The following is a 17,907-nucleotide window of genomic DNA, read 5'->3' as shown; positions in this document are numbered from 1 at the left end:
AAAAGGGTCTCTAGACTAGTTTTCTTTCTCAGTTTGCAGATTTGCTGCCCTCAGGCAGCTCAGCAACCTTGCCTTATTTTATTTATTTATTTAGTATTTGATTTCTATTCCGCCCTTTCTCCCAGCAGCAGCCTTGCTTTGTTGAATTTCCTTTCCCCTCCCCCCATGGCCTGATTCAACCCTCAGTCCTCCTCATTCCACAAAGAAATCCAACAAGGCATCATGCCAAATGTCAGAGTTCATCTGTGTGACCAAGGATTGCACCCTCAATGCTGTCGGCACATCAAAAGCAATCATGTACTAAGCAGAAGATGAGAGCTTCATAGTAAGTTTCTATATAATTGAGTGGAGTGGGGTGGGCAAAAGTTACTTGGACCTAGCCCAGCACATGTGATAATCAGATTACAGAAAGATTTGGGGGGGGGATTCATGGGAAGTGAAACTAAATAATGTACAAGAGAGATGTTGAGAACATTTCTCAGGGCTGTGATAGCATAGGGACAGTCACTTCTTCATTGCCCACTGCCTGAACTGTTGGGTTGTAGATCTCCTACCACCGAATAAGGATGTTTCTTTTTTCCTTTGTTGTCCTCCTGGGCATTCTCCCCTTTGGCTCTAGCCAGTTTCCTCGGGCATGTGCCAATGCAGACAGCCTGTTGAGAAAGGAGTGCTGTCCAGCTTGGCCTGGCGATGGTTCCACTTGCGGAGAGCTTTCCGGTAGGGGATCCTGCCGAGAGATCCTTCTTTCAGATGCCCCTCTTGGTCCTCAGTTTCCCTTCTCAGGAGTGGATGACCGGGAAGACTGGCCTGCTGTGTTTTATAACCGGACCTGCCAATGCTCTGGCAACTTCATGGGATTTGACTGCGGTGACTGCAAGTTCAACTTTGTGGGTCCCAGCTGCACAGAAAGAAAGCTGCGGGTGAGGAGAGACATTTTCCGGCTAAGCACCGGGGAAAAGTACCAATTCCTTGCCTACCTCAACTTGGCTAAGCACACAACCAGCCGGGATTTTGTAATTGCCACTGGAACGTATGCCCAGATGAGCAACGGCTCGGCTCCCATGTTCCGAGACGTCGGCGTCTATGACCTCTTTGTCTGGATGCATTATTATGTTTCTCGGGACACTTTGCTCGGGGGCACCAATGTGTGGCGGGATATTGATTTTGCCCATGAGGCCCCGGGCTTCCTTCCTTGGCACCGGCTTTTTTTGCTCATGTGGGAACATGAGATACAAAAGCTCACTGGAAACGAGAACTTCACCATCCCCTACTGGGACTGGCGAGATGCCAAGGGCTGTGACATCTGCACAGATGAGTACATGGGTGGCAGACACCCCAACAACCCAAACTTACTCAGCCCAGCGTCTTTCTTCTCCTCGTGGCAGGTAGGCACAGAGAGGTGGAAATCTGTTTCTGCCAAGTTATGCAGGGTAGAAATCCTGCTTTTAAGCCTGCCTTTAAGTCAGGATGCCAGGAATGACTATGCTTTTCTGCATATCTGTATAATCACATGAGACCGGCTAACTCTACCTCGGTGAAGGGCCATAGCTCAAGGGTAGGTAGGGTGGGAGAGATATTGAATTCACTTTGCATCTAAAGGCAAACCTAATCTAATTTGTATTTTCCAAACCAATACACAAACTGGAACAAAGCCATCCTTTGAAATTGACACCTCTCTGAATTTTGCAATGTGGTTCTCCAGCCAAGTGATGTGTATATATATATATACATATATACATATATATATACATACATACATATATATATATAAAACATATACTAGGGTAAAGTGGGCATAGAAATGCATATATTAGTGGGCTCCTTCTGGGAGGAAAGGTGGGATATAAATTAAATAAATAATGTAATTTATAGCATACAAAAATGCATTATGTTTTGTGAAAAAATGTTCACATCAGGCAAAAATTGCACACAGAATTGTGTATATGCTGAAGAGTTTTCATGAGGAGGTGTTTTTTTAAAATCACAAATGTGGAAATGTGGCAAACAGGAAAAAACAGAAGCAGTAATTGACGGATTCACCCATCTCGGGTGGTAGGACATCTGCTTTGCATGCAGAAGTTCCAAGGTTCGATCCCTGGCATCTCTAGGTAGGGCTGGGACTGTCGCCAGTCTGAAATGGAGCTGCTGCCAGTCAGTGTAGGCAATACTGAGATAGATGGACCAATGTTCTGATGCTGTAAGTCAGCTTCTTATCTCCACAGCCCAGAGCCCTGTATTCTGACTGGCAAGGGCTCTCCGAAATCTCCAGCAGCTTCCGCCACCATGCCACTTGAGATCCTTTTAACTGGAGATTCTAGCCTTCTCATAATGGCTCATAGTATATTGAAAATGTATCCTGCAAGAAGCAGCTGGGGACTATAATGTGCCAAAACACAAACCACCAGAAGATTAAAACAGCAGCAAAATCCATTTTATTAGCTGGTTTACAATGTAGGCAGCCCAAAACAGAGTGCCTAAAAGCAAGCAGATAAGTGCCAGATGAATGGATGGATGGGTAGGAGTTTTATAAATGAGATTCCATGCCCTTCTCTCTATTTCTGATGATTATGATGTTATGTATACAGCCAAAATGGAACCACAGAGAGAGAGAAGGAAGACAAAGATATCAGCAGGACTGGGGGAATCCAAATGGTTAAGTACAAAAAAATAGGGGGAAAATCCTAAAAAAGGGTAACCTCAAAAACAAGTCAATTATGACTGAGATACTCAGTGGCTATGGAATCCTGACTGAGTTTAGTTTTTTGGGTGGGGGGTGGAAAATTTGGTGGGAGGGGGAATGGAATGGATTGGCTGGAATCCTGAAGAGCAGCAGTCCTCCCTGCAACATTTTGTTGCAGTTCCTATCTCTGGTAGCCACTTTGTCTCACCTCAGGAGGTGGCAGAGCCCAAAGTTGATCCTCCAGCAAAGAGGAGCAGTTCACCAGGTTTAAGTGGGATTGTAGCATTAGAGCTGCAAAATATGCATGGGCACACTGATTCACCACTCACCCATTGTGTGTATGGTACTGAATAATGGGATTCAGATTTGCATTACATTAGGAAGATTTTGTGGGTTTTTTATGATGCTCAATGAAGCCAATTGCAGATGAGGATAACAGGTGATGCACCACAACTGTGTGGACCCAAATGGTGAAAATGCGTATTCTTTGTTATTGCTGATTTTGTCTCAAACAAACAATGCCAGTAGAGGGGAAGGCTGAAATATATCTATGCAACTTCTGCGCATCTCTGCTTATAAGGCTGCGTTCAAGAGAGAAGGAACAGCCATTTATCTTAAGCACAGGGAATACAGGAAGCAGCAATATGTCATATGTAGAAGAGCTTTAGGACAATACACATTAAAGGAAAAACAATAGCTTGTAAGAGCTATTCAGCATATAACAAAATGTGATCCTTAGAAAGGCTTTGGGCTGTTTGGAAATGCTCAAGAAATGTTCCCAACAGGTGTTTCCGGAAAAGGAATCTTGAGATCGTGTTAGATGAAAATGTGAACCCGGTGCATTTCTGCTATGAAAAAAGCAAATTCCATGATATATGTATATATAAAATTGCCAGTGTCAGAATGCCTTTATAAAAACCAATGGTGCTACTGGAGTTGGAACACCATGTTCAGTTCTGGTCATCACACCGCAGAATAGGAATGGGTGAACCTGCCAATTTTTTGGTTTCTCTTAGTTTCTCATGTTTGCAAACTTAAGTTCTCCACATTTTCCACATCAGTTTATGAATTTTTTTAAAAAACCCTAATGAAAATTCATTCGCATTTTAATGTGAATTTCTCCTAATATATGCGTTTGCAAGCAACTTCCCCTAATATAATGCAGATTTTCATCAATATATGTATATCTGTGCACATTTTACCCTAGTAAATGTATTACTTGGCTGGTGAATTACATCACAAAATTCAGAGAAGTGTGAATATTGAAGGATACCTGTGTTTCAGTTTGCTTATTGTTTCAGGAAGTGTGCATTAAGAAAGTTTACCTTTAAATGTGAACTGAACTGAATGTCTCCCACATCCATAATTCAGAAAGAATACTGTAGTGACCAATGTGACATAATGGTTAGGGTATTGGACTATGACTTGGGAGACCACAGTTTGAATCCCCACTCAGCCATGAAGCTCTGTGGGTGACTTTGAGCCAGTTACTGTTTCTCAGCCTAACCTACCTCACAGGGCTGTTGTGAGGATAAAATGGGGAGGGGAGAACCAGAGTACAACACCATGAAGGAAAGGTGGGATAAAAATGTAAGAAATAAATAAAGTAAATAGACTTGGAAAAGTTGCTGAAAAGGGCAACCAAAATGATCAAGGGGCTAGAGAAATGATAAAAAAGGGCTGGAACAGGAGAATCCTACATTTGGGGGGTCACCACCAAAAAAGACCCTGTTGCTGGTTCTTCAAACCTGATATCACTTCATATAAATCACAGGAAACAGGGCCTATGAGGCCAATCCTAAGACTCAGGTAGGTTCATATGGGTGCAGGCTGTCAGTCAAATAACTTGAGTCCAAATCATTTAAGGCAGGAGTGAGGAACCTTTGTCAGCCCAAGGGCTGCATTCCCTTTTACAACTTTCTGAGGGCCACAAGCCAGTGGTGAAGGTCAGAGGCAAACATGGGCAGAGTAATGAATATAATGTTCACCTTTGTGCAGTAGGTTAGGCTCTACACACATGCCTCTGTTCTCCATCCAGACATTATCAGAGTGCAAGGACATGTTCTAGCCAGGCAAAAACACTCAAGATGTGAAGCAGAGTCAGTGAGGGACGCGAGAATTCTGAGGCCACGTTCACGCCATACATTTATTCCACTATTGTTCCAGTTTAAAAAATTGTTGTTTTTTAAAAAAGTGTTTTTAAATTTGTATATTTGTATATTTGTTTTGAATGCTTCGGCTATGGGGCGGTATACAAATGTAATAACAACAACGACAACAACAATGATAATAATAAAACAATTGTGGCTTCCCCCAAAGAATCCCGGGAACTGTAATCGGTTTAGGTTCCCAAGAGTTGTTAGGAGATCCCTGTACCCCTCAAAGAGCTCCAGTTCCCAGCACTCTCAGCACTGTTAACAAACTACAGTTCCCAGCATTCTTTGAGGGAAGCCATGACTTGTTTAAAGTGGTATGATAGTGCTTTAAATATACAGTGCAGATGGGGCCTGAAGGACGGTTTTGACTACAGAACAGGCCAAAGTGGTGGGGGTGGGGAATGAATCCTGGAGGCATTCTTGGGGCAGGTTTCCCCAGTCCCAGCCCCTTCAGACTTCAAGTCAAGAGTTCGCTATAGTGAATCTTCCGCTCGGTGATACATGCTTTGGTGAGGACTCTATGTCTGCCAAGCTGTTTATGTCATCAAGCTAAGAATGTTTAGTGCTAAAACAATGGAAACTTAAGCACACATTTAGCAACTTCTTCCTGCAAACGAAAATGAAAGAGAGGGGATCATTCCTCCCTACTTTTCCCTAGAGCCAAGATTTTAGAAATGAATCAATATACCTTACTAGAGAAGAAAAGTTTTTGAGTATTCTCAAGAGAACTGTCTGTTCATTTAGCATCTTTTATTGCTAGATAAAGTTTTTGATTTTTATTATGAAAGATAGTCCGATCAACCTGTTTGCTAGAGTGCAATGGATTTTTGCAAACGGTGTCATTTTTTATTAAATTAATGCATTCCTGAGGCCTCAGGCTATGTAGTAACACCTAAATCAAAACCAACAGACTAAAGTACAGTATCCACCAAAATATAAAACTCTTATCTATTGTGTCAAACAAAAATTATCATTGCCTGTTCTATTAGATCAGGGATCAGGGATCTGTGGACCTCCAGACATTGTTGGACTCCAAGTCACATCAGCCCCAGTCAATGGTCTGGAGGGATGGGAGTTATAGCCCAACATCTGGAGGGCTTATACTATATACTTATCTAAATGAGAAAGTTGTTGGGAGTAAAGCACAAATGCATGTTACAATTGGGGCTGATAGACAGAAAGGGAATCTATTCGTCCCTCTGCTGATTCCTCCTCTAAAGTGCTTGTTGCTTTTGCATGCTTTGCTCCTCCCCTTCCTCCCTTCTTTTCCCATCTTTGTTCTCGATTAGTTAGCAATGGCTCCCTGAGTGGAAGCCTCATGGCTGTTTCAGCATGTATGACTTTAGCTCTTTGTAGTAATAAACCTTAAATTTCTTTATTCTTTTAACTATCAGTCTTAACAGACTAGTTGTTTCTGCACTTTGAGGCGGTGCTGCTTACCCGACCTGTGATTGGCCACATTGCTGCTGCTTAATGGGAGGCAGAGGGGGAAGGGTGAGCCAGGAATGAGGCCAGGATGGTGCAAATGCACCAGTGGAGCCTGTCCAGCACTCTTGCCAGTGTGTTTGCACCTCACTGTCCTCATCACTGCCTCACCCCTTCCCCTTTACCTCCCAATAAGCAGCAGTGATGAGACCAGCTGCACCCCACCATGAAGTCCATGAGTGGATTTTGGTGAATCTCCAGTAATTTCGTGTCTGCAACATTATATGGAGCTCATTTTGAACGTTATTATTTAGTTTTCTGTATTTTTCATATTCTGCCCGTTTCAGGCAAAGCAGCAGGAATGCAACTGAAAGGAAGATTGCAACAATTGCAGCCCCACTCATTGCCCCTTCATAAGTTAAGCCCCCTTAAATTTCATTGGTTTAAGTGTGAGAGATTCAAGCATGCGCTTACCAAAGCCATATCCACACCACACCTTTAAAGCCATGGCTTCCTCCAAAGAATCCTAGGAACTTTCGTTTGTTCAGGATACTGGGTATTGTAGCTCTGGGAGGGGTAAACTACAGATCCCAGGATTCTTTGGGAGAAGCCATGGGCTTTAAACGGGCTTTAAAGGTATGGTGTGGCTGCGATCTAATACTATACCTTCCTACAATGAAGAGAGAGAAAAATTGGAAGAAAAAGCAGATGGAGGAGACCAAGGTGCCAGATTAGTATGCTGGTAGTAGAAACCTACCTGTCACTGAAATTAGGATCATCATTTGGTAGGTCACTCCCCTTTCCCTGCATCTCAGTCCACTGTATATGCACTGTGCATCCATCCAGTTTGCTGATCATGGGTCCTGTAGACAGCTCAATCAGTAGAGCATGGGTCTCTTGATCCCAGGACCATGGGTTTGAGCTGCAACAGCTCTTTGGGAAGGACCATAGCTCAGTGGTGGAGCATCTGCCATGCATGCAGAAGGCCCAAGGCTCAATCCTTGGCATCTCCAGGTGGGCCTGGGAGAGACTCCTACCTGAAACCCTGGACAGCTGCTGCCAATCAGTGTAGACAATACTGTGCCACAACGACCAACTTAGTAGGAGGCATACTCCTGTGCTCCTATATCCATTTAGACTTTTTGAGAGTCAGTGTGGTGTAGTGGTTAGTGTTGGACTAGGACCTGGGAGAGACCAGGGTTCAACTCCCCACTCCGTCATGAAGCTCACCTTGGGCAAGTCACCGTCTCTCAGTCTGACCTACCTCGCAGGGTTGTTGTGGGGATTAAATGAGGAGAGGGAGAACCATGTAAGCCACCTTGAGCTCCTTCGAGAAATGGTGGGATATCAATTCAATAAATAAATGAAAAAACAAAAGTGTTGGGAGGCCTGTGGGGGAGGGAAGAGTTTGGTTCACAGGGAGGTTAGTAAAAAGGATTGGAACCATCTCGTTCCAGTCAAGGAGGTGGTTTGGCTCAGGTCAGCTCTGAATAAGCTGAGCTATTCCAAGGAAGGCGGCTGTCAGAGGAGAGGGATAGCCCAGCTTTTTCTCAGTCAACATGAGGAGAACTTGGGGGGCATCTCAGTGATCAAGATGCATTTGTCCCCTAATCAGATATATTGTCCCTATCATTAGGAAGCCCCTATCCCCTAATTAGTTGCATTTGCCTACTAATCAGATTATTATTATTATTATTATTATTATTATTATTATTATTATTATTATTATTATTATTATTATTATTATCCCAACCTTCCTCCCAGAGGAGCCCAGGGCAGCAAACAAAACACTAAAAATACTCTAAAATATCTTAAAAACAGACTTTAGAATATATTAAAACAAAAAAGCATTAAAAGACCTTTTTTGAAAAAAAAAAACTTCAAAAAACATCGTAAAAAGCAATTCCAACACAGACACCAACTGGGATAGGTCTCTGCTTAAAAGGCTTGTTGAAGGGAAGGTCTTCAGTAGGTGCCGAAAATATAACAGAGATGGCACCTGTCTAATATTTAAGGGGAGGGAATTCCACGGGGTAGGTGCCACAACACTAAAGGTCTGCTTTCTGTCTTGTGTGGGATGGACCACCTGATAAGATGGTATCTGCAGGAACCTCGACTGGGCATATATAGGGTAAGATGATCTTTCAGATATCCTGGTCCCAAGCTAGAGCTTAGTACACCAAAACCAGCACCTTGAACTTGGCCCGGTACCTAATGGGCAGCCAGAGCTGTGTGTGTTTGTTAAGGAGCTCTAGCAATGTAAACTAACAACAACTTTTAAAAGACATTGCCAAAATCTCCCCAAATGAAAACTGAAACGGTAGTTTTATCAGAGGCACATACATGGAAATGTTGTCCATCCTAAAAGGAGGCAGCTGAAACATATGTCATCTATGTGCAGATTTCTGCACGAGGAAGTGCTGGGCAGGTTACTGCATGAGGAAGGTTGAGCCATGGGTTTGTTCTTCCTTCCTTCTTTACTTAGACAAAGATCCTACAGGATGTTCAGCTCATGAGCATCCAGTGTCCCAGCCCTGTCAGCAAAAGGATTGCTGAATTGGTGTACTGGCCATTCTTTCAAAGCCTAACCTATCTATAGGGCTGGCCCTCTGTCTTGAGGGTTCCCGCAGCATAGTACCCCTTGGGCACTAAAGGGAGATTAGGCAAGTGTGGTCAGTGGGCCCTCCCCTCCCCCATCAGTTGCATGAGGATGCCACATCATGGTGTTGGCTCTGCCAATGTCACAGGATTAATGGGATCACTTTTGCCAAGCCATAGATCAAGGGTGGCAGGGAGATAGTCATTCAGCATCTCAGGGCATCTTAGGCCTCTTATTTTGAGGAGAGCCAGGTCCTAGTAAGGTCCTTATGCCCCCAGAATCCTATGAGTCATCAGCATGAAATGCTGTGTTGGCCACTGAGTCTTCTAACATGCATCCTTGTCCTTTCCTGCTTTCTCTTAACCCAGAAGCAAAAAAGCCACCAGAGAAAGGGGTGGGAGTCTATGTACCCAGCAGTTTTAAAAAAGGTTTGTGTTGTTTTTTTTATTGCTGCAGGAGTTCTGAGTCAGTTATGCAGGCCCCAAACAGGAAAAAAACTTCCTGTCAGAGCCATAGGACAATGGAACCAATTACCTAGAGAGGTAGTGGGCTCTCCGACATTGGAAGCATTCAAGAGGCAGCTGGACAGCCACCTGTCAGGAATGCTTTGATTTGGATTCCTGCATTGAGCAGGGGGTTGGACTTGATGGCCTTATAGGCCCCTTTCCACTCTACTATTCTGTGATTCTATGAGTGTCAACTACAAGCAAGCTTTTATGAGTTCCTTCACGCGAAGCAAAGTTGTGGAGAGTGAGAACTTTGCAATTGCAGAAGAGACTGGGAATCCTGATGACAGCATCCCATCTACATCATCAAGCAGTTTGGTACCAGTAGGAGATAAGTGTGTAAATCCAGTAAATTCAAGCAACATCTCTGAGAGTGAGAAAGGACAGTGACAGTGACAGAGAAGCAAAAAGCAGCATTCAAGTCTGGCCAGATTATTCTATAATCTTAGACGTTTGTATAATCTGAGAAGGGGGCATGGCCGTGAGAGGGTGTGGCTGTGACTATCATGAAGAGACACTACACTTCTGTATGTGCCACTACACTACTGAAGGGTAGGGTACCTGTTTCAAACCAAGGGATTTCTTTGTGGGCAACCTTCCAGGGGCTGCATGGGTGTGGCAGCCAGAGGCAAAAGTGGGCAGAGCCACCAAAGTGACTTTTACTTTTGCACAGCAGCCTACATTCCAATCATGCAAAAACCAGCGCTTTCTAAACACACACACACACATCCATGGAAGCGAAAGGCATTATCACAGCTCAGGTGAAAGCTGTCAAGGAGGGCATGAGCAGAACAGGTAAGAGGTGTGGCCTGCAGAGGGGGTGTGGCTTCAGAGGAGCCCTGAGAGTCAGATAGAGAAGTCTGGATGGCTGCATTTGGCTCCCCTGGGTCCTAGGTTCCGGATTCCTGCCTTAGGCAACGGAAATATTTTTCACAAAAGATTGACACACGTTTTCGCATGATCCCTTAGAACAACATTTGATCCCTCACACTGGAGAAGCTGAGAATTCAGCAAGGTTTCTTGGATTCATTGTAGTGTGTAGAGAATTGCACTCCTTAGAAAACTGAAAGCGATCTAAGGTGCTGCTTGCCAGAAGGCGGACAGAGAAGGAAGGAGTCAGGCTATTCAGGGCGTTGTGGAAATTGGACTGGGAAATCAGAAGCAAAAGTATCATTAAAAACACACACACACACACACATTCTTTTGCAAAGGAGTCTCAAAACAGCTTTTTAAAGGAGAATGTTAAGGAACACTCAAGACTTGTTGTGGATTTGTTGTGGATTTGTTGTGTGGGGTGTACGTGAAGTATCTATTTCCAACTCAACATCCCCTCTTCTAAAGGAAGGAGAACATACTTTATTCCATGGAGATGTTGCCATGGCAACAGCGATAACTGTGGATGCATGCTAAAATGCTGACTTCTCTCCCCTCCCGCCAAATCTCAACCTTTTACCTTTTCCTCAGCAACCTGTTCTTACTCCTGTGCATTTGCAAGCATGCAAACCATGTTTCCGGCATGTTTATGGCCTTAACAGGTACCTGCTCTTGTAATAGAAAAGTGTTTATGTTTACACACACACACACACACTTTCTAAAGCTAATCTTCAGAAAGGATTTCATTTTGCAGAAGTTGCTCTCCCACACTTCTGGACTGATGAGCAAATGCATGGAGGATAAGGCTATCAACAGACACTAGCCACGATCAGGGGTGTAGTAGTCCAGGGTCTCGGGAGGTCTTAGATCCATCACTATTTTGGGAGCAGGGTCCCTATGTCTTCAGCATCCTATGAGCCAATCAGCATGCAAGGGGAGCATGTTAGCCACTGAGAAGAATCTTCTAACATGCTTCCTTGTCTTTTGCAGCTATCACTAGGAGTCAATCAAAGGGAAAGGAGATGAGCCAGCCATTGAGAAGACTCTTCTCAGCAGCTAACACTCTCCCGTTTCATGCTGATTGGCTCCTAGGGATGTCTGTTGTCATGGGAGAAGGCATTAACAAGGATCTCATTCTCAACCCAGCAGCAAAATAAGGGGGGGCATGGCTGTGACTAATATGAAGGGACTCTGAACTTCTGAATTTGCAACACTAGTGGCTAGTTTCTATCTCTACTGTCAGAGGCAGTATACTTCTGAATACCAGTAGCTGGAAACCACAAGAGGTTCTGCTTGCGGGCTTCCCATAGGCATCTGGTGAGAACAGGATGCTGCACTAGATGGGCCACTGACCCCGCAAAGGGAGCTCACGGATTGGCAAAAAACCTGCAAACTTTTTTTGGGGAAGGTACTTCCTGTCTGAAGTAACATGATGTCTTCAGACTGAAGAAGGCTCAGGCCCAGTGCCAGCAGACAGCTAGGTTGGGCCCTGGCTGAGGGTCCCTGTGATCCAGAGGGGCCCATGAGGGGGCCCTCCTTAGGAGAAGAGGTGAAGCTCTTACTTGGCAATCCCCAGCAATGTCAGAGATTGGAAGTGTCACAAATTGGGAGCTTGCAGGCACACCCAAGCACCTCCCTCTTGATACAGGCGGTGCAGGGCTTAAATAAGCCTGCCTGCCCCACCTACCTGTTGCATCAACATGTCAGTGCGCATGCCCTGCACTCTGTGCATGCATGCTTACCATCTCCCAAGTTGGCAGCAGGGGCATCCCTACGGGGTTGATACCCCACCACCATCTTGGATAATGGCAGGCATTCACACGCAGCACGCAGGGCGTGCATGCTGATGCGACAGAGCCCTGTACTGTACTGCCTGTATGGGGTGGAGCGTTCAGCCATATGGTGGTGTGGGCCCAGGACAGGCTGGTGTACAGGGCCCAGTCATGCCTGGTGCTGGCCCTGAGAATGCTGGTCAGCACTAGGGATGAAAGGATCGGACAATTTCGGTTCTCTGAGTTTGTCGTTTTTCCAATGTTAAATTCAGATCTCCATATTTTTGCAGCAAATTGTGTTTGCATTTTTAGAAAACCATCATGAAAATTCTTCAGCTTTTTAGTGTGAATTTCTTTTAATCCCAGGCTATGGTCTAAAGGCACATAAGGCCAGTGGTCAGGCCTGGTCGGTGCCTGGATGGGAGACCGCCTGCAAACCATATGTAAGCCGCTTTGGGTTTCATAAAAAACAAAGGCAGGGTATAAATGAAATAAATAAATAATAAACACAATTTTGTATGCAGCTTTGACTTGTGTACACATTTTGCAAGCAATTTTTTTCTAATACAAGACATTTTTGTATATTACTTTCACTAATATATCCATTTTATGCACATTATCTCTAATATAAGCATTTTTGTAAATATTTCTTGATTGGAGAACCGCACTGCAAAATTTGGATAAGTGCAGATTTTGAAGAATGGCTGTGTTTTGACTCATATTGTTTCGTAAATTGTAAATTTGATAGATTTAGCTTTATATGTGGAATGGATTGACTTTCTCGCCCATCACTAGGCAGCAGAGAATAAATTTAGATGAAAGGCTTGTTTGAGCATTCATCTTAACATGCACAGGCTTGAAATGTGGATATGGGCAGGATCACACATGCGGGCTGGTCCCTGTTGACTCCATTTCTTCTCCCTCTCCATGTTATCACCACACAACAACCCTGTGGGTTGAACCATGTATGCCACCTTGAGCTCCTTGGAGAAAAGGTGGGTTATAAATGAATTAACTAACATTCGGCAGAAAGCAGCACTTAGATCTTAGGGCCAACGAATGATGGCGGTCTGGGACTGGAACCAGCCATGGATGGTAGGGACAAAAATGCTGGGGGTGCAGCTACTGTCCCTGCCTCATCCCATTCATTTCTGAAGAGAGTTCATTTGTGAGATGGCATCTGGTCTATTGTCAACTCAGTTCCTAAATACCTCATTTGTGAAGGATGAAAAAACAAACAAACCAGAATTTCAAAGAACAGAAGTATAAAACTGATCATCATACCAGAACATGAACTAACATGTATTGTGAATAACACGTATTTAAAAATTACTTCTTGTATAAATTTTCACGCACTCCTTTGTGATACAAAAGTGTGCCAGGGCAGGCAGATAAGAGAAGGACAGCTGGATCATTATTGAGATCAAAAGGTCGCAAATTCCCAATCTGATTGAAGGAAATGCTCTTTGTGTATAATGAAATAGCTGAGTGTGTTACCATAAGGAAGCAAAAGCTAATAACTCAGTCAACTTCCATCAGGGATTGGATATCCATATGGGGGACAAATGTATCCATCCAGAACCAAGCTGTTTAATGATGCACTTTGAGGAGGAATTAAGAATTCTCCTGCTTTACAGCTAAAAACCTCTGACTGAGTATGGATTATGGCAAGGGTTTAAAAGAGTAGATTATCTCACAGCTGCCTGTCCTAAGGTTCTTGTATGTCTGTTGAAGCATCCCGTAATCCTCAATGACAGATAAGGGATACTTAATTATATTGGGCACAGGTCCACTCCAGTGCATATTGCCATTTTACAGGGCTGTACACACTTCCCTTTATCTGTCCTGTGGCTCCAATCCAGAGGGTGGGGGGCATCGGGAGACCACCCTGTGTTGACCTGAGGACTACCCGTTCCGGCTCAAACCCAGATAAGTTCAGGGGCTGGACTCAAGTTTAATCAGGGTAAAAATAATAATAATTAAAGTTATGGATGGGAGAGGGAGACAATTGCCACCCTGGGCTCCTACTGGGAGGAAGGGTGGGATATAAATTGAATAAATAATTTTTTTTAAAAAAATTCCCCTGCACAATTGATTTGATTTGATTTTAATATTTCTACCCCGCCTTCCGGCTAAAAGGCCCTCAAGGCGGCTTACAAAAAGACCATCAAAATACACCAATAAAACATCAATAATACATCAATAAAACAACAAACAATAAAAACAATGCAATTTGTAATACAATTCAAAGTTAACACAAACTACCTCCCCCCTCACTTTGGCAGAAAAGGTGTTATAGACATTGGGCTACTTTGCAAGGCTAGCCACACTCTCTCAGTCATAGTCCTATCCCCATAGTTCTGGGTGTGGCACGGCCCTCTCAGCCTGCGGAAGCCGGGACGGTGGTTCTGGCCCTGGAGCTGCTGGTTCGCCTTGCGAGGGTCCTGCAGGTGGAGCCCGATGGGGGAAGGGAGAGAGAGCGAGAAGCCGCCGGAGGCCTTTCCTCGCCGCGGCCTTCCTGCGTCTTGGGCCGCAGCAGCATCCCCGGACAACAAGCTAGCAGCCCCCGCGAGGAGACAGGCGCCGGAAGAGCTTGCAGCATGGCCTCCAGTTTCCTCCTGAATGCTGTTAGGGCTTTTCTGTAGGAAAGCACCTTGCAAAATAGCATCCCCTGGGATGCAAAACAGCATTCCCCCAGGATTGCTTGTCAGCTCCTGAGCGGAGGGAGAGATCTACATGATGGAATTGTGCAAAGGGCTTTCCTGCATGAAAGCCCATGCACAACAGCACCTGCACCCTGGAGGATGGCTTCCTTTGCTCACCAGGCAGGAAGGAGAGCCGTGGCTGCCTCTTCTTCCTGCCTGACGCCCTGCCCACTGACTCTAGGTCACTCTGGGTCATCAAATCCAACCTGTAGTGATCTTTGGCTTCCAGAACCTGACCCAGCCAAGGCCCAAAAATGTCTGTGGAATCAGTTGCTTCCTTACATTTCACAGTGTTGGAAGTGGTATCAGGAACACTGGTGCTTTGGAACTCACTTTGTAGGGTATTATGAATGGTGTTGTCATTGCTAGACTTCGAGAGAGTCTGAAAAACATTCTTGTTCCAGTCTGCATTTGGTTCATACTAATTTGCTGTGCTTTGATGTTTTTATTGCTGCTTATAAATTAGTGGCGCTGCTAACATATTTTATCATTGTAATTAGCATGTTCATGGTTGTTTTTTAAAAAAAACTATTTTATGCCACCTTTTGAGGGAAGGTGGGTTACAAATTGGATAAATAAATAAATTTGCAGCAAATAGATAGCACCCATACTTGGCTCCACATCTGATTTTTTTGCCCACATTTCCTGATCCAGTAAATAATGTTTGCATAGCTTTGTTTACTTGCCCAAATCTCTTTAAGGGAATTGGGACATCAGACTTCATCAGATTTCTCAATGCTATATGCATATCCTGTAGGTAATTTGCAGCCAATCAGAAGAGTACAACAGCCACCAAGAACTCTGCAATGGCACTAATGAAGGGCCTGTGCTTCGAAATCCTGGGAACCATGATAAAAGGAGAACTCCCAGGCTTCCATCTTCAGCTGAGGTTGAATTCTGTCTAAGTCTGACCCAGTATGAAGCTGGAACCATGGACAAAATGGCAAACTTCAGCTTCAGGAACACTTTGGAAGGTAAACTTTTTTTCCTTTCCTTTTTTTCTTTTCACTTTCTGCTGTGTGGCATTTGTGTGCACAAATATTACACACACGTGGGTTTAAAATGAATTCAGAGCCCTTCTGCTTTAGGACATTTCCCAACTTAGTGCAAGATCCTTGTGTGAAGGAATAGGACTTTCAACCATTTTGCGTTGGGGTTATGGTTGTAGAATTTTGGTTGCAAATGACTGATTTATGCTTTAAAGGCTCTTGGGCATAGGAGGTTCAAGTTCACTGGAAGGTTAAAAGTACAAGAGGATGTTTTGCTTAGGATGTTGTTCACAGGAAGGTCAAACTTTTAAGAGTGGATGGTTTGCCCAGGACGTTTTGCACAGGAGGGTCAAAGGTTCATCCTAGGAATCTGACAATTACAGAAATTTAACCTTATTGATTAAAAGGTTGGAAGGGTGAATAACAATAATATATACAAGTTCATCTAGAAAATAAGTACTTAGTGATGTTTTCTTGTTTCGGACAAAGTGCAAAACCATGGTTAATTAGAGACGACATGGTTGAATTATGCCATTCTGCAAAGGGAGAAGCAAAGGAGCTGCATGTGTGGGCGAAAGGTTTGTTCCTGCCTTGGCTGATTAAACTGAGATACATCACCTGCACTGGGCCAATGTCTTATGCTAAGTTTGTGTTGTGAGAAATCCTTCACTAGTTTTTGTGCAGCAATTTGCAGATGAGGGCCATCAGCAGAATGCCTTGTGCATCTCTGGATCCAACCCAATGTTGTGCAGTAATTAACTGCACAAGGAAGCCTATAAACCAGAAATATCCTGGTCTGATTGCATGGGGTGTAATTGCCCAAATACCTGATGTCATGGTTCCTCCTGCATGGATTGGATCATCGTGCAGCAGATTATGATCAAACAGTAGCCATGTAAGCATCTCAACAGGCAGGAATGTGTTCTAAGGCTGGAATCCAAAATGCTACTTTAGGTACATCCAAGGCTTTCAGCATTCCCAGTTGGATTTCTGAGTCTTCCCAGTCCTCTTAACAACAGATTATTAATGCCTTGTGAAAGCACCCTTAGTTTCAAAAAGTGACATCATATATGGTGAAGTGGGAGTGAGTAGGCACTGTCTGAGAAATATAAACCCAAAGTCATCCTTCTGATCATGGCCTTACAATTTCTGGTCTACCTCAAATACTAACTGCATTTAGCATATTGCTAAGGGGACTACAGTTACAGGAACATAGGTTTGATGCTGTTATATCCTATCCCAAAACCAAAGCTGTCACCGGTGCCGTTAACGTTACAGAGATGATATTCTAGATTTGTCCTCTGTTGCTCTGTATGGGTCCCAAATCAATGGGTTCCAAGGGGTGTATTGACTAAATTGCTTTTTAATATGTAACTTTTTAAAGATGTCTTCAAAGCTTTTTTTAAAAAAAAATGTTTTTAAAGTTGTTTTGTTTTCATGTATTTTAAAATCTGATTGATTGATTGATTGATATCCCACCCTTCCTTCTGGCAGGAGCCTAGGGCAGATGTTTTTATGATGTTTTAAAGTGTTTTTAGTGCTTTTGTTTGCCGCCCTGGGCTCCTGCTGGGAGGAAGGGCGGGATAATAATAAATAAATAAATATTAGGAAGAATTTCCTGACAGTCTGAGCTGGTTAACAGTGGAGCAGTGCCTCAGAAGCTGATGAGTTCTCCTTTACTAGAGGTTTTTAAGAGAGGCTGGATGGCCACCTGTTAGGGCTACTGTAGCAGTGGATTTCCTGCATCAGAAGTGGGCTGGGCTAGATGATCTTTGATGTTCCTTCCAACTCTTTGATTCTGTTCAGTGGTTCTATGACGTGGAGCAGCCATGGAATTTTCTGAGTATCGAAGTTTGTGCTGAGACAAAATGTAAACACCCTCCCGAGTTCACTATTCTGTTTATAACATGTGCAATTTGAGAATGCATTTTGGCCATTTGGGAGGCGAGGGTGCAAACAGTGGGGAGAGTGGGGAAAACCTCACTAGCTCTGGTGATTCTGCTTACAGCTGTGTTTGCAGGATGCCATTTTTTTTCTCATCATGAAGCCAAATTAGAGTGAGGACAGTGCTGCTTCCCCTCACTCTTTTTCTCTTGTGGGGAAAAAAGAATGGCACCTGCCAGTAGCTCCCAGGAACACATTTGCCACTGTGTCAACCAGACCATTGAAGAGGTGGCAGCATTAGTGGCAAAGCTGGGTTAG

The 17,907-nt window shown here is 43.9% G+C and overlaps 1 protein-coding gene across 1 annotated transcript in view; it reads left to right on the top strand.

Moving 5' to 3' along the window:
* Nucleotides 1–566: 566 nt before the first annotated feature.
* Nucleotides 567–17,907, top strand: part of TYR (tyrosinase) — a 71,755-nt gene continuing 54,414 nt past the window's right edge. Inside the window, exons 1-2 of the mRNA XM_061629618.1 lie at nt 567–1,385; nt 15,474–15,690. Of these exons, the coding sequence (XP_061485602.1) occupies nt 567–1,385; nt 15,474–15,690 (1,036 nt within the window). The remainder of the gene's footprint in view (nt 1,386–15,473; nt 15,691–17,907) is intronic.

This window comes from Rhineura floridana, chromosome 5, assembly GCF_030035675.1.
Source record: "Rhineura floridana isolate rRhiFlo1 chromosome 5, rRhiFlo1.hap2, whole genome shotgun sequence".
Classification (NCBI taxonomy): Eukaryota; Metazoa; Chordata; class Lepidosauria; order Squamata; family Rhineuridae; genus Rhineura; species Rhineura floridana.
Note: the sequence above shows the minus strand (reverse complement) of the source record. Positions and strands in the feature narration are given on the sequence as shown.